Source organism: Nesoenas mayeri, assembly GCF_963082525.1.
Source record: "Nesoenas mayeri genome assembly, chromosome: 5".
Classification (NCBI taxonomy): domain Eukaryota; kingdom Metazoa; phylum Chordata; class Aves; order Columbiformes; family Columbidae; genus Nesoenas; species Nesoenas mayeri.
This window is the reverse complement of record NC_137548.1, coordinates 8400219-8422914: the sequence shown is the minus strand read 5'-3', so window position 1 is coordinate 8422914 and position 22696 is coordinate 8400219. Positions and strand designations below refer to the sequence as shown.

Genomic DNA, 22696 nt, shown 5'->3' with positions numbered 1-22696 from the left:
GCCAGGAGCAGGGGGGACAGGAAGGAGGGTGCTGCCCATAAGCGGGTGCAGGGCAGAGCTCTGGATCATTCATAAGCATATTAATTTTATGCTGCTGCCAGAAGCAATCAGCAGCAGGATGGTCAGTGATGTTGTCATGGACCTCGTCAGTCATTACATTTCAGATTCATTCTCTAGGATGAAGGGAACAACCTTTATCTTCCTCCCCCAAATAAACAGAACATAAAACAAGGACAGGCTCCCCAGAATACCAACAAATCTTCCAGTTTTCAGCCTAGATTACTTTACAGTTAATTTACTCTTATTTATTCTTATGCAACCTTGTTTTCTTTGCTTTTTCCCATCCCTAGTGCTTGCCCCTTTGAAGTATTTATAGATTGAACTCGGATACCCTCTTTGCTGGGTGAGACAAGCCACACACTTCTGAGTCTCTTTTCCTACCAATCTGTTTGCATGCCCATCCACGTTATAGGAGTGACCAAGATATGAGGTGTAGTAGCTACACACACCAGGCCAGGGACAGCCTCACACAACCAACTCCTTCTCCTTTTGGGCCGCATCTCATGGTGACTTCTCTCTTGCTCAGTGTCCCATGGGCCAGACATGTCTTCTGAAAATGTGCCCCAAGCACCAGGTCTGACAGCGAGGACGAGGACGTGATTTCTGTCCCCACAGCCCAGCACTTGACTTGAAGCACCTAAACCAACATCAAAGCTGAGGAAGGGAAAATGCACAAGATCCCATGATGTGAATGGGAGCACACAGCCCCCCTTTCTGCCAGCTGCAATGCCTCAGTCTGCTGTGTGGCAATTGGTGCAGGATTTGGTGCCTCAAGGTGTGAAGCCTCAAGGTTTGCACAAAGCTCCTGGACCCATCGCTTTTTGGTGGCTGCTCTGCTCCCACCCCACCAGCCCACAGCTCCGTGGTTCTGCCCCCGTGCCTTTCATCTTCTCCTCTCTGTCAGCAGCACTTAGGGGAATTTCACGGTGCTGAAGCTACACGATGATCAGTGGTGTTTGCCTGGGAAACAGCGAGCGGCAGAAACGGTCTAAATACTTTCAGGCCTCTGGCAGCTCACAGAGCAATACCCCAGGCAAAGAAAAAGATATCTTGATTAGAATAATTATAATTGTCTTTTCCTTCGTTCTTTCTACAGAAATTCCAGGCTAAATTATCATCTAATTTCAGAGAGCTCCATGACCAAGATTATCTATGAGTCATTTGTAATTATGTGCCAGATTGTATTAGAGCATGAAAATACAAAGGTTTCTCATCAAATACTAAGAGAGGGGAGAGAGAATCAAATTACATTGGAGCAAGATAACTGTTCCAGCCACTTTCTGATTCACGGCATCCAGCAAATGCAAATTTAAAATAAATAAAAAAAAATCTCATTTTAATAATTGTAAAATTGTGAAAACTGACAAATTACAGGAAATTCCAGTTTAATGCTGACATACCATCTTCTTCTAGTGCTGCTCTGGAAAAACAGTGAAAAGAGCCTTAAGACTCTCCCATTCTGGCTCTGCACTAATTCCCACGGGAATTTGTACCCCAGCTTCACCCTGGGCCTGAGTTTAGCGTTAAAAAATGGATTAAAACCGCCCGTTTAGAAATGCAGCCCATATCTATCCAAACAAGTTCAGCTGGGAAGCAGCAAACACACCAGCTGCTTCTGCACAGCCTCATACCCAGCAGCAGGCAACGTCCGCACAATTCTGCTCCTCTCCCCAGCCCAGCTCTCCGGGGGCAAGAGCTGCATTGGTAAATTGGGGTCTTCTCCCATGGTGGCACATCCGCAGCCCCAGGTTTGCGGCATCAGTGATGAGCGCCAGAGTCAATCCTGGCACGCTGCATATTGGATTTTTAATAACCAGAGGGAAACAAAGGCAGAAATGGTCCCCATGTGGAGGGGTGGGGAGGAGAGGAGATACTGGAAAGATGGTCATTGGTTGCAGGGGCAAAATACAGGGCTGCATATCAAGGGAGACCCAGATGACAGTCTTGACAAGGCTCTAATATGTTCGCTTCACTTCATAAACAAATGCACACATGAATTTTAAATGAACTATTAACACGCTGTACAACTTGGATGGGGCTGCTTCTCTTTCCTGAGAGAATAGAATCCTGTTTGCCCCTGCAAAAATGAGCATTACTGAGCAGTCATAAACAACAACGAAACATCTCAAACCCCAACAGACTTGCGAAAAACAAAGCACAAGATGATGATACCTCCCATGTGACTCAAAGGTCTGAGATGTCCCCCCACCCCTCAGATTTCCATGATGGGCTGGCAGGGCAGGGACACTGCCCTTAGTTAATCTGGATGCTGCCCATCCAGCTGTGGTTGCAGCTCCCCAGGTGCACCCACCTCTACATTCCAGGGCAGCTCACACCCATTTCTGCAATCCATGGACATGCAGCAGATCAAACTCACCGTCACACATAAAGCTCTTCCAAACAGTTGTTTTGGGAGGAATCGAGCTATTTTCATTTGGTTTTCTTGGCTGTGCCAATGGCCTCTCCCAAGCCTGCAGTGAGAGCTCTGACCTGACCCACAGGGTTTCTCACTGACCCCAGCACAAGGCACTGGGAACATATTACACTGGGATTTATGTCCCAGTACCCTGCTCACAAGCTTGCCCAGCCCCTGATAGAGAACAGCAACAGGGCTAAACAGGTGCTTTAAATCACATTTGGCTGACACAAGCCAGGTGAAGGTAAAATGTCAATAGCAGCACTTATTTACTCAGCCCCTGTGAAACAGGTATAACAATCACAACTGTTTGTAAAAGCCAAGGAGAAATTAAATTAGAAAAATATTTGCATCTAGTGTTCCTAGGGTGGCATGGGGACCACATTCCTTGCCCCAGCCACGCAGCTGTCCTGAGCCTCGAGCCAGCCCTGCCAGTTGGCCCCGTGGCACACCTCACTGGCAAGAAGGACCACCTGTGCCCACAGCCCACCTTTGAAGCCTTCCAGGAGACCTGGCAAATTGTATCATTTTTGCAGAAACTCAGCCCATTCCTACTGTATACGAGATGGCCTGCCAGTTTTGTTCAACTGAAACAAGAGGAGCTTGCCGTTTGTGGGATGAGTCTCGTAGAGCCTCACACATCTGCCAGGCTCCTTAATGACTCCCTGCCTCAGGGGAGGACAATAATTCACCTTTCCAATCTCCAGCACACTGGCATACCTGAAAACAAGAAGATCATTCAGATGAAACTTCATTTACACAACCTCCACCATGCATCATTTCTCCAATACATATGGTTGGCACAAACCTCTACATCAGGGGTGTCAAACTCCTTTTACCGGGGGGCACATCATCCTCGTGGTTGCCTTCAAAGGGACGAATGTAATTTTAGGACTGTATAAATGTAACTACTCCTCTATTTACACAGTCCTAAATTACATTCGGCCCTTTGAAGGCAACTGCAAGGCATTTACACAGTGATCTACTGCTCTACATGGATGTACATGTGTAGCTGCTGAGCCCAGATGTGAGGCACCTGGTGCCGGGCCCTAACGAGCTCTTGCCTTCCCATCTCCACCCTTCAAGTCCCCATCCTTGGTGACACACCAGGCGCCTCTGCTGCTGGGGATGCCTCATGATGGATGTCAGTGCTGCGCAGCACAAGCAGCTTTCAGGGACAGTAGTGGGCAGGAGTTTCATCTCCAGCTCCATATGACAGTGTAACCCATGTGCTCTCTTGGGAAGCAACTTGATCCAAAACATACTTTAGTTTTAGAGAGTGGAGAAAGTTCATGGTCACTGTGACTCTGGGTCAAAAGAGCTCAAGAAGCGGTTAGAAAACATGCTTTTGGAAGGATCGGAGCACACTGGAATTGTTCTTGGAAGGTTTCTGATGAGTCTAAGTCACAGCACAAGGACGCAGGCACTGCAGCCATGAGCCAGGAACAGGAGATTCGCAGCATTCAGGATGTGGCTTAACTCGGCTCATGTGAGCTTCAGATTTCATTGATGGAGCCCAAATTAACCACGCACACACAGCAAGACATGACACAACTTCAGTAATAGATCTGCAGTGTGGGAAATGCCACAGAAAGAAGCTAGCAGCAGTAATTAGCATGTGGGGCAAATAGGCCAGCTGCAGTTTATTCTGCATGTTCTTCAGACATTTTAAATTGCCTTCATTCCTCACAAACTTTTTGTGATGCCTGTCGCATGAGCATATTTTAAATGCCAAATTTAGCTGCAATGAGCATCGTTTAGCAGCCTCACAAATGCTCCCGCTGCCTATTGTGCAGTGGCAAATAAACAAATTATTAATCTAAGATATTTATGGTGCAACATTTTACAATGCCTAGTCAGCCTAGCTATATATTAAAAGCTCTTTTGTTTTGTGGCACATTATGTCTAGTTAATAGCAGAAGGGAGGAACTCAAGCCTATTGCTCTTTAGAACAATTATGACTTTAAACAAAGGCTGAGAGAGATGGGAATGGGATTTCGGCATCCCACGTCACTCCTGGTGCCTACAAGGCAAACGGCTCTGTCCCAACAACTCACCAGCAGCTCCTTTATAGTCAGTGGAGAGAAACAGGCAGCCCAGGGAGTCATCAAGCAAAGATGATGGCTTTAAATGCAGCGAAATGTTCCTAGAGAGTTCAGAGCTCTACAGAGTAGATACTCACATGTATTTATACAGGCATGCCTGGCACTGCTGCACCTCAAAGCCTAGAATGGTGAATCTGGGAGTCAGTGGGATAAATAGGCCACGGGAAAGGTGTGTTGTCAAAACAGAGCAAGAAGGTGAGACCCTGTATATTTTTGCATGACTGTGGAAAGGTGGGTCTGTTTGTTCCCAGAATGACCTGACCTGGAAACATGCCCAACTGCGATGGCCTTTCTTCACCCACCTGAAACAGCAGAGGACCGTACTGCTCATTTGTCATCTTGGCCACCACGCAAGTCAACGCTGTAATTTGAGAGAAGCAGAGCCAGCACGAGTGGTCTGACTTTTGTTCTGCAAGAGTCATAACAGTGTGGATGGCAATTTGCTGCTCAACAGCCCTGTGACCACAAGAAAGGCATGTGCCAGTGCTGAGGAGATGTTCCCATCCTACAGTTCATCTGCCACTGGGGGCACAGATGCTTCTCATCCATCCCTGGCAAACAGATGAATCATTTTTCTCTTGGCAAGCACTCATTCATTCAGGACAGGCTTCCACAGAAATACCCACTGTTGGACAGAGAAAACAGCAGACTGGCAAGGGTCTTTATTACCAAAGAGTAGCCCTGGAGCTAATGGAGGTAACTGTAGGGACGGTGACAAAATGGCAACAGATCCCCCCTATTTGCTGCTTAATATTAGTATTGCAAAATGGGAGAAGATGAAGAGCTGGTCCATCCCTTGATACAGAAGCACCTGTGATATTCAGATCTCAAAGGGCAGTTCACCCCAACCTCCTTCCCGAACAACTCCGGAGCAGCAGGGCAGGGAAACACATCGCCGATAGAGGAAGGAACCTTCTTCACGCCAAATCTTTGGAGATCACATGGCTCTTCAGAGCTACTCTTAGGGTCCTTGGGGTTCACAAGGAGAGAAATTATCCTCTGCTGAATGTTAATGTCCCAACAAACTTTCTTGTTTTCCCTTCTATACATTTCTAACAAGTCCATCACTATAGTTACTAGATACATCACAGCATGTTATTTCTTGCCGGTGTGTGGGCGATCCTACACACTCTATTTGGAGAAAAAGGACAAGGCTTTCCTTAGTGACCTGCAAGCTGCAACGCTCTTCCAAATCTGAAAAATGGCTTTTGAGATTAGATGAGCCAGATCTAGAAAAACTAGAAGAACAAAGGTCTCCAACAGTGTAAAAAGCTGACCGTGAAGCTTGGCCAGGTGTAACAGGGTCAGCAGTCCAGGGGAGGAACAAAGGATTGGGCAGACTAAGAAGGCAGCCAGGCAATTACTCATTTAGCAGGCATTTTTTATTGCTTTTGTGAAGCATGAATCATCTCTTAATATGTGCAGGGATAGTGAATCCTCTGACTGAGCAAATGAATCACCACGCTCACTATTCCCTGCTCCCATGAGGCCAAGACCCTGCACAGCCAAAACAAATCCTTGGAGGAAGCAGGTCTGAAAGTCAGCAACCATTCACTTTAAAGGAAAAAAAAAGGGAGAGGAGAGGAGAGGAGAGGAGAGGAGAGGAGAGGAGAGGAGAGGAGAGGAGAGGAGAGGAGAGGAGAGAGGAGAGGAGAGGAGAGGAGAGGAGGGGAGGGGAGGGGAGGGGAGGGGAGGGGAGGGGAGGGGGAGGGGAGGGGAGGGAGGGAGGGGAGGGGGAAGAGAAGAGAAGAGGAAGAGAAGAGAAGAGAAGAGAAGAGAAGAGAAGAGAAGAGAAGAGAAGAGAAGAGAAAGAGAAGAGAAGAGAAGAGAAGAGAAGAGAAGAGAAGAGAGAGGAGAGGAGAGAGAAGAGGAGAGGAGAGGAGAGGAGAGGAGAGGAGAGGAGAGGAGAGGAGAGGAGAGGAGGGAGGGGAGGGGAGGGGAGGGGAGGGGAGGGGAGGGGAGGGGAGGGGAGGGGAGGGGAGGGGAGGGGAGAAGAGAAGAGAGAGGAGAGAGGAGGGAGAGGAGAGGAGAGGAGAGGAGAGGGAGAGGAGAGGGAGAGGGAGAGGAGAAGGAGGAGAGGAGAGGAGAGGAGAGGAGAGAAGAGAGAGAAGAAGAGAAGAGAGAAGAGAAGAGAAGAGAAGAGAAGAGAAGAGAAGAGAAGAGAAGAGAAGAGAAGAGAAGAGAGAGAAGAGAAGAGAGAGAGAGAAGAACTTGCATATTTAAATGTATGTAGACCATCCTTGTGAACTGGCTGTTTCCAGATGTGAATCCAGATTATGAGACAGCTTGCACCTCCAAAGAACATGGCATTGGTTGCTCAAGCAAAAAATACAGGCCTGGAATAACCACCAAGTCCTTGAAAGGTTTCTTAGATAACCACCATGTTCCTACCTGCTTTCAACACAAACATCTCAGGAAATTTAGGCTTTCAAGGCTGGCCCACATGGGCAGGGTCTCAGTGCTCCACCTCCTCCTTTTTTACCCCGCCACATGCAGCCAATGCTGATAACCAGAAAGAGATGACAGAAGTGGTTGGCAAACTGCTGCACTGCCTTCAAGCGCGCTGCCTATGAGCTTCCCAAAAAAATCTCTTGACCGTGGCGATGGAATGAGGTAAGTATATGAGAAATGTAATATTTCTCTTGAACCACATCGAGTTAATGACGTTTCCCTCTCCCTTTGCACCTCTAAATCATGGTGTGACTGTGGAACTCAACAATGTCACACTGATATAAAACCACCCTTGGGGTGGAATCAGTCACCATAAATCTTCCCCTTCTATTTCCTTGTACATAATCTGGTGTCAAGCTCTGCCAAAAACAAGGAGAAAACATTCCCGAGATTTTTCCAAAGGCAATAGTCTGTCTAAGCACAATTTTAAATGTCTGCCATTAAAGTTTTCTTCATCTCATTAAAATGACTTGCAAAACCATCTGCTAGCTAATAAAGACTTTTTAAAGCTTTAATATTGTATTTTATAATGAAATATACTAAGGGGGAAACAGGACATGTATTTAGAAAGACAGAACAGCAACAATCTGCTGTTCTTTCACAGAAAGCCAATGTTGTTGGCTCCCATGACTAATTAAAGAGACTGAAGACTTCAGCCCTTTGAACATTTCTTGTACAAATACCATAATTCCTAAATGCATCCACATTTTCACTCAGACTGCTCCCAGACACTGCGGCATTGCTGATATCACAGTGTTTTCAAGTTTAAAAAGGCAGATTTCACTTTCATGTCTGACTCCATTCTGTTTTGTTAGCATTTTACACCTCAAATATTTATTACGGATTGCATGGATTCCAGTGGGTAATTTTGCTTCCTCTAGAGACATCTTCCCTTTTTGCTGGTAGATGGGGTGACCATGAGGTAGGAATTGCACCAGTGGCTGCACCAGCCGAGGATGCAGCCCAAGGCTTTGATGAGCTGCCATCCAGAAGCAGAACCCACTCCTACCCCTAGAGCTCTCCTCTAGCATCAGTTGGGAAGCAGCTGTCACTCTTGATTTCCAGTTAAACCAGATTGTCTGTGCCGTTCTCCCAGCTCAGCCCTTTCTCCCATGTTGCACCCTCAGACACAAGGACTGTTTTCTTCTTCACAGCTCTTTGCTTTGGCACTTCTGGATGGTGCTGTGGCTGGGATGTTGCTGCTGCTGCGCTGATCTCACACTATTTGCCACACTGCCTAACACAGCAAATGAAAGCACCACCTCCAGAAATTATTTTATATCCTCTTCTAGAAATACCAGCAATTGGTATGTTACAAAGAAGAGCAGATAACACAGAGGCTATGTGTCTATGTGTAAAAAGGACTTAGCAGTCCTCTGACAATTTGCCAAAAGCCCTTGGTGGTTCTAGATTCCCTCAGCTCCCACGTTCATTTCCTTAAGCTACCCACAAGAAATGATACAAAACCCCAAGATATTGTCTAGGTAAAATACACCAAACAGAAAAGCAGCCAGACTCAGAGCTGGGTGAGAGCCCCGAGTGACAGCCCTGCTCCCCTTCCAGGAAAAGGAGCTGTTGCAGTGATGCCCCAGAGTCTTCACCTGCTGAGATGTGGATCTGGGTGGGATTTGGCAGTGAGCGTGTGACAGTCACTGCTCAGAGGAGACCACGTTGGGCACCATGCCCATGTGAGCAGTTAATGGTGAAGAACAAGGGATGTTATAGGGAGCCATCTGAAATAGTTTCACCACCCCCCTTTGCAAAATTAGGAAACACAGAGCATGTCTCAGAGATGGATTGAGGAGGAATTTCAGGTCACAGCTTACCAGACTAGATTACCTCCACTGTTCTTGCAGCGCTCCTCCACCTCCGATGTGGAACATGCCTGGCTCCAACACCTGAGGAACTGATGTTTTCATGCTCCAATTTCACCACAATTCTGCTTTTCCCCCCTTTTTTTGTATAATTTAACATAGATGATCTTCAGTAGTGATCGCTTACTCGTGCTGGGCACTGAGGATTCTGCTTAGAATCACAGAATGGTTGGTGTTGGAAGGGACCTCTGGACACCATTCAGTTCAACCCACCTGCTAAAGCAGGTTCACCAGAGCAGATCACACAGGAATGTGTCCAGGCAGGTCTTGATTGTCTCCAGAGAAGGAGACTCCACAACCTCTCTGGGCAGCCTGTTCCAGGCTCTGGCACCTCAAAGTAGTCTCTCCTCATATTCAGATGGAACCTCGTATGCCTCAGTCTCTGAAGGAAAGCTACAATCCCCAGCAAGGTCCTTGCAACGTATGGCAATAGAGGGAGTAACTGTAACACACAGACGCACCTCACAAAAGCACTTTCTTGGACGGCAAGCCACTTTATGCCCCAATCAACATAAGATCTACCTAAGAATTTAATGATAGTTAAGCTTGGCTGGGAAAGTAGGCTTGAAATTACACTGGAAGAGCCACAGCCTTCCTTACAAACCTCAGCTAACAGCTGTGTCTTCATCCTGCCTACTGCTGTTCTTCACTGGAGGTGCCATGTGTGCCTCAATTGCTTATCTCCTCCTGAGCATCACACGTGCTGCAGTTCTCAAGGTGAATTAATGGATGGGACTGATCTGTGGGCTGAGCACAGCCCTTAGGGCCCACAAACCACATCTCTGCACAGTAGTATTAGTACAACTGCTTCTCCTCGCTCACGTATGCAGCAGACTGGGACAAACACGATCTAAAAGATGTACCATTGTCTCTCACATGAGATGCAGCTCCTTTCACACCGGTATTATCCCACAAGCAGCAACAATACTTGAGGTCTATGCTGGGCAGCTTTACAATGGTTTGCAATACCCCTGTTGATAGAGACCTTTTGCTAAACAAGTGGAAGAGGAGATCAGGCAGTCTACACTTGCAAGTGTGCCAAGAACGCTGACCAACAGTGTCTGAGATGGCATTTTATTAATGCAGTGCAGCCAGCTCCTCTGAAGCAATATAAAATATACAGAGAAGATCAACAAGATGAAAGATCCTTCATCTCACTGGAGGCAGCAAAATCCACTCAGACTCTTCCTTGCGGTGCCTGATGGTCCAGAAAGAAAACACGATGATTCACAGGACACTGATTTGCTGTTGGAGAACCTAGACCTTATGGTAGGTCCTACTGATTTAATGCATCCTGCAGCACTATCAAATAATTTCCCAGTGGCCTTGTGTAAGAGTTTGTTTGAAAACAGTGACTAGTTTTGAAACCATTTGCTTTAGCTGTATTTTAGCCTGTGTCAAGCCATGAATCTCACTTGAGTTGTGCTTGTAGGTGTGTGTGGACGCTCCTTTGGTGAAGTCTCAGAGTATAGGCAAGAATCAAAGCAGATACAAGGATTCAGGCTGTTTCCCAGACATGATGCTGCTCTGAAGAATCATTATTCCATTAAAGATCCACGTCAGAGTAGCCTATGATCACCTGGAGAAAGTTTTGACAGCCACAGCCATTCCCAGGCAGAGCTGAAGAGGGATGCATTACCTGCCCTGCCCTACTATCATTGCTGAAGTTCCATTTTCTCATTTATTTTCAAATCAGCAGAACTGGTAACTTGCCTTCACTGGTTAATTAGGCAAAGCAGTAGGTTGTGCTTGACAAATGGAGTAAGAAGTGGCTTTGGGCAACATGCCACAATATCACAAACTGTTTTCACCCCAGAGCACTTCAGTTTCTTCCTTCACTACTGCCACCACCTCTAGGGACTGTTGCTAGTGGCACAGATCCTCAACCGATGTCAACCGGAATAGTTCTGATTACCTGATGTTGCAGGGACTGCACCAATTTACAGCAACTGTATCTATCATGGATGATTTCACAACACCTTCCAATCAGTCATTTGCATTTTTATGAACTGGAAATCCCTTACTGCCAACAGACACCTGCTTAGGGCAAAAATCACGCTCTTTGCATGGGACTTCTACTCTAAAATGGTTGCTCCAAAATCTTTACATGTTCAGGCGTATTTAACAAAGCCCAGGATTAGCACTTCTGCAAGAACAGCAGACTTAGGAGACCCTCATCAAAAAGGGCAGGAATAGGGGAGCACTTGCCAGTCACACCCCAGCCAAGCCACTCGAGGACGTAGAGCCCCACCAGCCATGAGCTGCCCTCAAACATGCGCTGCTGCTCCACGGCAAGGTGGGACACAAGTCCAGCTTGGGCTGTGCAGTCATCAGTTTAGCCTGGTTTTTGTCACGGTGACAAAAAAGTAGAATTGAGAAATGAGCATGCGTGGTTTTTTTTTTTTCCTCCCCAAAACCTCACAGATTCTTCTTTAGGACTGATTGGCCATGGGTGGGGAACATGTCCGTCCATTAACCAGCACGGGGGCAGTTAGGAAACACACCTGACAACAGCTGACGCATGTCAGCAACAGCAGCACGGTCAAAAACTTCAATTTTTTTAATGTAGGAGGGAGACCAGTTGGGTTTCCATAGACATGAATATTGTCCACAGTCTGTTCCTATGCTTGCTGCTGTGGCTACCTCATCGCAATGAAATATCTCCTTCTCTTTCCGATGTTTTTAAACACAGCTTTGTCCTTAACATCAAACTTCAGCCCTTAAAACCACCCTAAATAACCAAGCTCCTTTGTTTTTACGCAAGTGAAACAAAGACACGCGGCCATGTCCTCTTCCTTACCTGGCTATGTGTACTAATCCTTTTAATATGCTCCGTTGGACTGGCAGGTCTACAAATGATGAAGATGGTGCTGGATATAAACAGGAGGAGCCAGGAATTCTTGTGGGGAAAAAAGGCAATGCTGCCTCACCTCTGCTCTTGCCAATATTCAGCTTTTTCCCCTCCGAGTCTCTGTGTGTAAATACCTTTTACCTTTCCCACAGAAGAGCACTGTAGAAAAATTACCTGGTAAGCACGTGTTGGTGCTGTTTCTTTTCATTGTATTGTTCAAATTCCTTTAATTCGCTGTATTCTTCTGGTTTGGAAGAACTGAGGAACTTTACTAAGAACATTCAGAGCAATAAGAAGACATTCTTGTTGCAATTTTGCAGTAGAGACACCTAATACGACGACTGCCATCCCAATGTCCAGTGCAATGTCACTTACTGCCGACCCATACAACAACAAATATAAGTTTCATGCTAAAAGTCATTAAATCCTGTGCTCCTAGAGTCACATGGCAGGATAGGAATTTCATTTTCCATTTTTATGAAATGTGTGCGTCTCCCTCATTTCCATGAAAATGCACAACAGTCCCATAAGAAAAAAACAATTACGATTAAGTAAATCACGCCAAGTAAATTTGTTATACTGTAAGTCATGAATTTTTACCCAGACTCCTTTCTTGTGTGCTTAACTCCTTTAAAAAAACATCACTCACCAAGACCACTGCCAGGTACCAGGGCGATCATAAGAAATACTCAATAATATGCTGTAACTCTTCCTACACATGTGATATGAGTAAAAATTACAACAGCCTCTTCTGCATTACAAAACATGAACCTAAGAACAAGTGTGCTACGATCTACTGGTGACAAATGAAGCTAATATAAAGCTTTGCAAGATTTCAGCTTTATTAACATTATTTAACTCCTCAGGCCCTTAAGGGAGGCATATTTGATGAAGACAGCTGGGTGAACTAAATGGTTTTGGTTATGAAAGCCTTGTATAGTAAGGAAGAGAAAAAATATAGGATAAAGCCAATAACTGTACAATAGAAAATACAAGGCCAAGGTGGCCAGTACTTTTTAACAGCTTAGATCAGCTTAGCTTAAATGTAACTTTACACTATAAAATGTACTTTATACAGTCCTAAAATTACATTCAGCCCTTTGAAGGCAACTGCAAGGCTGATGAGGTCCCCGGTGAAAATGAGTTTGCCACCCCTGGAGTAGATGTTATGAGTGAGAGAATCAGTGATGGGCATCACTGGAGAAGTTCCCAACTGTTAGTGGAAGGGGTTGGAACGGCTGAAAAATGACAAAGTTAAAAGCATCCTGACGTCCATGAGAGCAGAAGCGCACCTACATGAGAGGATGGGGAGCCAGGGAAAGGCTGGAATGACACCCACTTACTGGCTCAGCAAAACTCCTGTTAATTGTCCAACGATATGCTAAAACTTGGCAGTAAACTTTCCTCAGGATCCAGTAGTAGCTCCACTTCCAGAAATAAAGAAAAGTAGCAAATACTCGTGTGTACAAAGGGTAGATGTGGATTCTGGCTTCCAAACTGTGGCAATCGGATGTTGAAAAAATAATATGATTTTTTACTCAGCACACACCTTATTTATCAAGATACAACTTTCAGAAACAAGCACTGGAACAATTCCACCAAACACACACACTCTATATTGTTCCCACAGTTAGTTAATTATATAGCTTAGTGGAAAAACCTCACTAAGGTTAAGCAGTTTATAGAAAGTATCTACATTTATCACTGGAACAATACCTTGTAAAAACACTTCTCTGATTAGATGTGTCGTCCCATTTAGAGATGAAAGAAAGCTCTGAATTACAGATTTTGGCCACTACCAACCAATCATGCAGCAATCAAAAATGAATGTTCAAAAGAAGAAGACAGAGAAATGAGAAATTAGCAGGACAGCACCATAAAAGATGGGCTATGCAAGGGTTTTACTTTTTATTTACAGCAAATATATTACAGTAAAAAAGCTTAACATGGCTCATATTGTGGTTGTGTAAGGATGATACGTACGCTTACATCAAACAGGTTTCATTTCCTTGGCACTAGCTGAACTAAACACAAAAATAAGAAACAGAATGTTTATTAGGCAAACTCTACATTGACTGTACACATCTGTGACTGGAGTTTCAATGCAATCCAAAGAATACAAACAAGCCATCAGGATGGCAAGAACTTTTTCGACAAACATGTTCAAGCCTCAAGACAAGGCTGTCTGGCACCATTTAAAAGTTGCTGTACTGAACACAGTGATTTAAAATAAATGTCATAGATGATTAAGACACTGAAAATGCACTCACATTAGTGAAGAATCACATTATTTTCCTTATTTCTTTCATTTTTTTTACTCTCACAATGTAAAAGTGTTAAAAGGCTGCATGGCAGACAAGCTGGATGCGACAGCTGGAGGGTTTTGCCTGTCAAGCAAAGTGACTTGCAGCAAGAGACATGCTTTATGCAACAAAACCGATGATACATAGCTTGTGTGGGTTCAAATATGAAGACCTAAGAACAACAAATGTTGAGGCCTGACAAGCTCTCTTTATTATAATCAGAATCCTGAGAAAAGCAGGTTCCAAATTACTCCAAGTGAATTTAGGCTCGCTTATATACAACAAAATCGTCCAGATACATCAACAGCAGTAAACAGAGTTAATGCAGTGTTAATCTTTTTACGTTTTAATGACTAGCTATAAAAACAGAAACTAGCATGTTCTAATCTGTTTACATTTCCTGAGCTTAGTTAAATCAAGAAGGAATGAATATTATAAAAATCCTGGTAAGCCACCAATAAATTAAAAATGCACATAACCACTATAGCTTAAGAAACCTTACAACACTCCAAGTGAAGTCTGACTATCCCCTACCATGGCCTGTCCTTTAGGACTCCTGTACAGAAACCACGTCATTAACTTCACCAGCAACACTGAGATGCTATGGAATTGTAGGTCTTTATTTTTTTCGCTCTCCAAGTGCCCTTCTAGCAGACTATGCGATAGCCTTTCCTAACCAAATCATATGAGAGCATTCAAAAACTGCAATCCTCTGCTCCCAGTGCAGGAAACAATGTTCTCAGAAACACAATATGCTACTGAAATCTGAATTTACTAGCAGTAGTTATTTGGGCGGATTCTCAGCTCCTGCTCATAACATCAGTACATGGCGGTAGGTTTAGTATCCTTCGGAGGAACAAACCAATGAAAATCTACACGAAGACGGGAGGAAAGACCCTTAGCAATAAAGAATTCATCTTAGAGGTTTCTTTAAGAGCCAACATCATGCATTTGAGAAAAGCGCTCGACCTACGTGAGTCATACAGATGTTTATTTACGCCTGTTTATTTCCTGCATAGAGATTAATGTGTACCTTGGAATAAAACCCGAGGTTTGAGAATATATTGAGAGTATTCTGGGTATGTGTGACAGTGCTATTGGCAGATTAATTCAAACCCTATCGGCAGAGTAATTTAAACCCAAAAGCTCAAACTCAACTGTCTCAAAGACTTGCAGAGCATGAACTTCGATAAAACAAACTACTTTTTAAAAAATTGTCTGCTTATAGCATGATTTTGAATTTATGGTGTAGATAAAAGAGAGGTAGAAAGGTTTATCCCCTCAGTATCATTTTCTGTGCAGTATTTAAAAAGTATCAGATAACAATCTAGGGATTTTCAGCGAAAACGCCAGCTTTTCCCCTATGAATTATACGGAACCTTTCCACTGACATGCTGCAAGCTAAGTAACTGAAATCTGGTTCAGAAGAGCTCTTCTTCCCATTAGCCTCGCTACTTCATTTTTGTTACTAAGTTCTGCTTTCAAGAATTCATTGCAGAAATACCTTGCACAGGGCTCAAAAATATCCAGCAGATACAATCTACCCAGCAAACTACATTTACCAGCCAAATAATATCAAGTCTGCTCCTGAAAAAAAGCACTCGCTCTTGTCCTCTTTACATGATCCATCTTACACAGGGAAAGAAGAGATATGGAAGGTCACCTGGCCCTTCTCCTCTTTAGTGATGACCACAGGCATGAGCAGCATCATCACTGGCTGGTAAGAAAAACACCCGTCTTTCCCTGGTGTAAGACAAGCCTACAGGGATACAGCTTTCATGATTGTCACCAGGCATGGGAGAGAGCTGAAAACACCTTATCTCCTGCAGCTGCGGTCAGCCAGACCATGATCCGGAGCGCAATGCATTTGCCGCTGAGCCGAGCGCCTCGGAGCCAGGGAAAGGCAGGTCAAGGCAACAGGGGATGGCAACTGGCATTGGAATATGGCAAAGGGGGCTCCATCCCTGACCCTCACTCCCATGGCACTGCGAGAGCTGATGGAACTGGATGAGAAGGATCCATTTATTGGCTTCGCGGGGCACACAGGGTTGGAGCTCCACCATTATCCACATAGCAGTGACTGTTGGAGGGCGAGATTTGAGCCATGACAAGTCAAGACTGCTGCGTGGCGACCTTTAATTTACCCAGAGAATGTTAAATAAGTTACATTCAATTAAATTCAGCCAAAGCAGATGCTAGCTTATTTATTAAAAAGCTCAGCTTTCCCTTCCAACTGCTTTGGAAGGGCAGCTCTCGGGAGCAGACCGGCACTGTGACTCAGCCGGACAAGAGCAGCGCCGTGGCCATGGCCGGAGGGACCCTCCTGCAGCAACACCAGCCAAAGCAAGACCTGGCTGACCCAGCAAAGGCACAGGAGCTCAGCATCATCACCTCCTTGCTCTCTACACTTCTTGCCTCACCCAGGTGTTCTCCCTCCCTTCATGTAAACCACACCAGACTGGCAGTGGAAGATGATTCTTCACTGCTAACGTGGCCTTCTATTGTCATACCTTTTAAGAAATCTATGAATTGATTAATATAAAGAACTATTTCATTTCAGAGAAATAGATACTGCCCTGAAAATACATAACTTGTCATTAATTTTTGATAGCCTTGGGTAAAGAAGCCTGTATACAATAACTGGGTCATGTTTACAATACAGGTTGGAAATGTTTTCTTTCATTCGGTTGTAGCATCGTGGGACAACTAATACTACTGTATTCAAATAACCAACAGGCACACTTCTCATTTTTCCCTGTCCTTCTACCTGTCCTTCTATCTGCTCCCTTTCAACAGCATGCCTAAAAGCAGAGTCACATAAATAAGACGTGTTGCTTTCAGCCACACAGACACAGCCTATTTTGTCTCTTTTCTTTAGTTCTCTGGAAGCATTACTCCCATTTTCATCCTCAAATTATGACCCACCAAAATAAAAAAAAAAATTCAAGTACAAACCCAAACTTTATTGCTGGGTTATGGGTCAATGTAAACTGACTAGAGTCAATACCAACCTAAAATTCGCTTTACAAAAGTAAGGATTGTTCAATTACACTTGCTGACCATAGACAGCTTCTTTCACTATTCATACAGTTTGAAGACTGAAGATTTGCTGGGAAAAAGACACAGTCCATGTCCTTTGGAAGTAAATGGAACTAGTAGCCATCATCATCCTCCATATCACAGCCATAATCTGAAACACATAAAGACAAAGGCATATAAAAATGCAAATATTCCAGGCAGGTGGAAGATACAACACAAGTATTGCTACTTTCAGGTTGTTTTCCTGCTGTATAACTAGATGGAAAGCTTTGCCTTAAACAACCATTTAAAAAAAATCATATATTTTCTTAGGGCTAAGCAAAAAGTTCTTGCAGGTACTTTCCTCAATGAAATAAAATTATCTGTAAGCATGTGTGTGTAGCTGTCTCTTCTCACTTGTCACTGGCCCCTCATTTAGGAATACTTGGCACGTGGATATGTGAAATACTTGGTTTAATTTAGAGGTTAGGGTGATCAAGCCTGATTGTCACAAGCAATTTGGAACAAGGTGGCTGATAAGCAGCAGCACACGTTTACAAGTAGGCACAGTTCTCACTAGACAGAGCCACCACAAAAACAGCTGCCTTGTTTATGTTATTCCTGGATTTATAAGCTGCAACTGCAAGGGTTCGGAGATAGCTCAGGGTTCCCATCAACATCAAAGGAGTCGGTGCAGCGAGTCCTGACCAACGCATCTGACTCAGATCTCCCGTGTCTACTTTCTCCTAGAGGAACAACTTCAAATTTTGCTCCATTTATTCACTCAGTTTTGTTTTCTGAAACAACACCAAATGCAAAGACTGTGCGATGCGTGTGTGTCAGAAGGTACATCTGTGTGTTTCTAATGCACCCATTTCTCTTGCGTGCTTCTGAATGCAGTGGAAGATATTTTCTGTTGCAAAGTTGAACCTAAGGATAACTGTTACAAATGAGCATTCAGTAAAATTAACCTTTATATTCCAAATTCAATACAGTGCAACATTTCATCCAAGGAGTCAAGCAAATGCTCAGAAGCAGAATTAAGTGTAATCAATAATAATTTGTGCAGAATGGGTGAAGTTCACCATCTGTAATACCTGCAGTTATTCCGGGCAGACAGGTCTAAAACCCACGAAGAGAGCAGCTCGCAAGGAGTTATTTGTTTTGCTGAGCAGCTCTGCACACCTGCATTTGAATTCTGGGAATACTCTTTTCCTCCTCTGTTTTTTTTTAACTCTGATTTTTCAGCTGTCGTCCAGACCAGACAGGGAGTAGCAGAATGTTCTCAGAATGGTTTAAAAATAGTAACATTAACAAAGAAAAAAATCTCAGTGACCTTTATTCTATTTTTGTGGGGGGGTTATTAATAAACATAGACCCACCCTCCCCCACATGGGTGCCTTTTCTTGGGAACATTATTCTAATAATAAACGCAGGCAACAAACTGTTTTTCCTACGGTTCAGCAATCATTTTCCAGTGGAGAAATCAATTTAAAAGCAACGCACATTTTTGTGAAATGTATACATATTGTCCACGAAAGCTGAATTAATAGTAGTGGAAAGATTGTTGCAGTAAATAACATTCCAGTAGGAAACTTATTCCCATCTTACTTCCCATAATTAGCAGCTCTCATTTAAAAAATATTTTGGTGTATTTTCAAAGCTTAACTTCTATGGGGAAGTTTTTAATAAAGGATAAATGTGGATGTGTCCAGCTAGGAAAAACCACAGCGGAAAGGATACTGCCTTTTCCTGCCAGCAAAGAAGCCTAATTAATTGAGTGGCTTTGCTGGGTAACCCAAAGAAATTAGCCCCACATCTGTGTACCATACAGCACACCATATGCATTCAATGCAATTTCTGTACTTTGTGAAGAACTCTTTCCTCCTAACACTTTCCCCAGAAATGCAGCGTGAAATTTGTTTTGTTTTGAGCTGGACCGCCACGTCCACAGGCTCACAGACAACCTGGATGTTGCTGGAGCAATGAGCCCCAAGCTCTGCTAATGGAGGGGTTACGGACCCTGTAATTCCTCAGATGCACATTAATAAACCTAATTGTAGAGAAGACATAACTTCAGTTTATTTCTGAGAAGCCCTCTTAGCCTAAAGCTAGAGATGTGAAGTTTTCTCAGGAGGAGTCTCTAAGAAGGTCAGGTTTTGGCCAAGGGTGACTCCAGGCCAGGAGCCCCACAGCACTATGAGACGGTAATTCAGACAGCATTGCACTTACCATTTCCTCCCATTAACTGCAAGGCGCTCATGCAGTGATCATCATCCTCTTCTATTTCTTCCTCTTCCACCTCCTCATCAGCGTTGTAAGCTACTGGGCCACTCTCCACTAGCACAGCTGCTGTTTTTTCTACGTCAGGGGCTTCTGCCTGTGCATTTGGGAAGGTCATCTGCAAAAAAAGGAAGAAGGGACAGTAAAGCACCCCATTCCTTTTGTTCAATATCTGTACAAAATGTTAACAGCTTCCAAATGAGAGGGACAGGGGAGCGGGAAAGTGCACACCCAGTGCTAGAGGCTTAGCTCTTCCAGGCTTAGCTCTTAGCTGCCCAGTTAAACCCTGCCTAAATGAAAGTCAGCAACAAATATCCACAGTTTTAACATAATGCAGAGCAAGGTAACTGAAATATCCAGAGACGGTAACAAGACCTCACAAGCACAAGATAATGAGAAATTTGGGAGTGAAGGCTCTTCAGCAGTGCTCTGTGGGAACACTTACCACCTTTTCCTCCTTGTGTTTAACTCACACCAGGCCTATTACACATTAACAATGTTATTGACACTTTAATAATAGCAAAAATGTACCCTTCAAATCAGAAGAAAACTCAACATGTATTAGTTTTGACAGCTCTGGCTGGATTTATTTGGAGGCACAACGAGCTGTGGAACAAATAGCACTCTTAAGACAGCACTTAATGTGATGGCAGAGCACTAGGTTGATAATATACCCCAGCACCTGTAACATTACCTATGAAATTCATCAAAATAATGATCCCTGAACACTAACTTGGGAATTGGATCACTGATAGGACCCGTTCCACACGTGCACCTCCCCAGCTGCTCCAAGGTTAGGCAGGACACAGCAGGGAGGGAGAGAAAGGGCAACACCACTGGGACAGGTGAATTTGGAGGGGAAGGTAATACTGTCTTCAGTTCACTAATGACTGATCCAGGAATGGGGCAGGAACCAGCAAGGTGGTCTGTCCCACCACAGCCTGGGATCTGGTCTCTCTGGAGCTCCCGTTTCCATGGTGTGCTCAGTGTAGGGCTCCAATTCCCTCCCTCATCCAGGGAAGAACCATCACAGGGGCTTCATCTCCACCAGTTTTGCAACAGGGCACTTTTCACCTGTGTTCTGTACTTGGACTATTTGGGGTCTGTACACTAGAGCCTGTGACTCAAAAAGACATCCCACTAGTGGAAACTTGAAGAACATTAACCATTAACGCTGCTTTGTCATGCAAGCAGTGGTGAGAAACGGGGACACTGAGCAGTGCCTGTCACTAGTCAGCAGTTATCAGCACTGAGTCATCATCTCCTCTGCTAGGAGAGACTGGAAAAGACCACGAGCGCTTCCTTTGGAAGGACAGTGCTAAGGTGCTCCTAACAATGGATGGTCCAAAGGAGACCATCAAACCCCAAATCCTCTGGGCCTAGTAGAAGAAAACTCTTACAGTGCTTTATGTTTTAAATTACAGCACAGAAATATGTTCTGCTACATCTTCTCCAACTCCATTGTTAGTAAGTTCTGATTCAGAATTGTAATTTATTTTTATTTATTTATAAATGTATTTACTTAGGATGCAGTAACTCCCAGAATCACTGTAACTCCAGGCACTTGAGAGACACACCATAAGAGAAAGTCCCTGTACCAGAAAGTTGATGATCTAATTATTCAAACATCAAAGCTATTCCTTAACTTGTCATATACCGTGCCAGTCAAGCTAAAGAATCTGCCTGAGATTTTTCAAAGTCACCTAAGGGTTCGCTCCAATAGCTCATTAATAGGGCAAAAGACACCCATTAATTTTAATCGAAAATCAAGTATTTAGGTATTCGGATCTCTCAAAGACAGGTTTTCATGATTTTTTAATGCTCGAATTAAACATATTATTTAGAGGAATTTCCCTCCAGTTTAGTTTATATTTTCTACTACTGCTTTTGGCTCTAGACTGATCAAATTGAGTCCATTTAGAGTTTTGGTATAAGCAGAAATAGACACAACAGTTTGAGAAGAATCAGCACCATAATATATATCAATTTATATGCTTAAAAGTATCCATCTGCTCTGAAAAGTGGGTGAATATAAAGGAGCTACAATTGAGTCATTATTTTTTAAAATTGCACCATGCTAATTAAAATGTGACCTTTTTCTAATTACCATGTCCACTTCCAGACTGCTATACTTCTAAAAATGTGCAGAGTTTTCTAATGAGCATAGCATAAGAAGTGAAAATGTATTTCCCCAGGCAGGATATCAAACTGTTTCTGAAAATCAATGGGTTTTACTAATTTTAAAAATAAGGCAGTCAAACAACACCTTTAAATAGAACTTCCTGAATCCACTTCCAGACATCCTGGACTTTATTTTGGCATATAGCTTTATGTATGGATGGGCAATTGGCAAAGCATGTTAAACTACCCAATTAACTGGTTCACTTTCAAAAGGGTGCCAGTGTCACACGTTCATGGGAAAATGAAGAAGGACAAATACCTTTGGTCTATTAGGAACCGAATTTTTCGATACACAGTAGACAGTTATTTTATTGTACACAAAATGCATACATCTGCACTGTATAGCATGAAAATAATAGTGAAAGAAAGCAGTTATTGCTCTATGATAATAATCATGATCCCTTCAGTAGAAAATGCAGGTGCACAAAGCCACCCACGGAGGGTTTCTGTTGGTGGGTGGTTACTAGCGCTAACTTTTCCATGGTACTATTATGTTTTTGAACCAATCAACCAGCCAACCAGCCCCACAGTAAGCCATGCTCTACAGGGTAAGCCGTTGGTTTGTGTTCCATCACTCATCTCAAGCAGAAGTCCAGCCGTCCCTTGGGCCGGTCCTGGCTGCATAGACGTGGTGTTCTGCGTTTCCCCCTTCCCCATGGTGACAGTCCAAGTGCTGAGAAACAGGCACGAGCTCTGTCCACTCCTATTCCCCCTACCTACTTATTTGGTATGTACCTTTTTATAATAGATGCTTGCAGGGTTTTCTCTTTTTGGCTGTCTAACCAGGCGCTATGAGGCTGTGCCAATGTTTCTCACAGATAAGTAAGGGCAAGTCTTGATTAGAAAACAGGCAACCTTGGCTTTGCAGTGTTTGCAGTAATGTGGTCTGATCAGATAGACATCTCAATTCTTTTGCCCATATCTACCACATAACCAGAACTGGGCTGAGAAAGGCTTATGGGAATTTCCAAACTCAAACTGTTGCATGAGGAGAAGTGCTGGACTTTACATACCTCTTCAGTGGCAGCCTTTTTAGCCTTTTTGGCGAGCTGTGTTGAAATCAAGGGTCTTAATCTGCAAAGAAGGAATGGTGAGCATCAGAAAAGTTACACCACGCATGAGAGTTTGACACAGAGTATTCACTCTCCAAACAG

At 43.9% G+C, this 22696-nt stretch overlaps 1 protein-coding gene across 1 annotated transcript in view; it reads right to left on the bottom strand.

Annotated features, from left to right (window-relative positions):
* Positions 1-13657: 13657 nt before the first annotated feature.
* Positions 13658-22696, bottom strand: part of BRF1 (BRF1 general transcription factor IIIB subunit) — a 181828-nt gene continuing 172789 nt past the window's right edge. The window contains exons 16-18 of the mRNA XM_080346259.1: positions 22556-22616; positions 19311-19479; positions 13658-17250 (exon numbers count right to left, since the gene is read on the bottom strand). Coding sequence (XP_080202385.1) covers positions 17213-17250; positions 19311-19479; positions 22556-22616 — 268 coding nt within the window. The 3' untranslated portion in view covers positions 13658-17212. The remainder of the gene's footprint in view (positions 17251-19310; positions 19480-22555; positions 22617-22696) is intronic.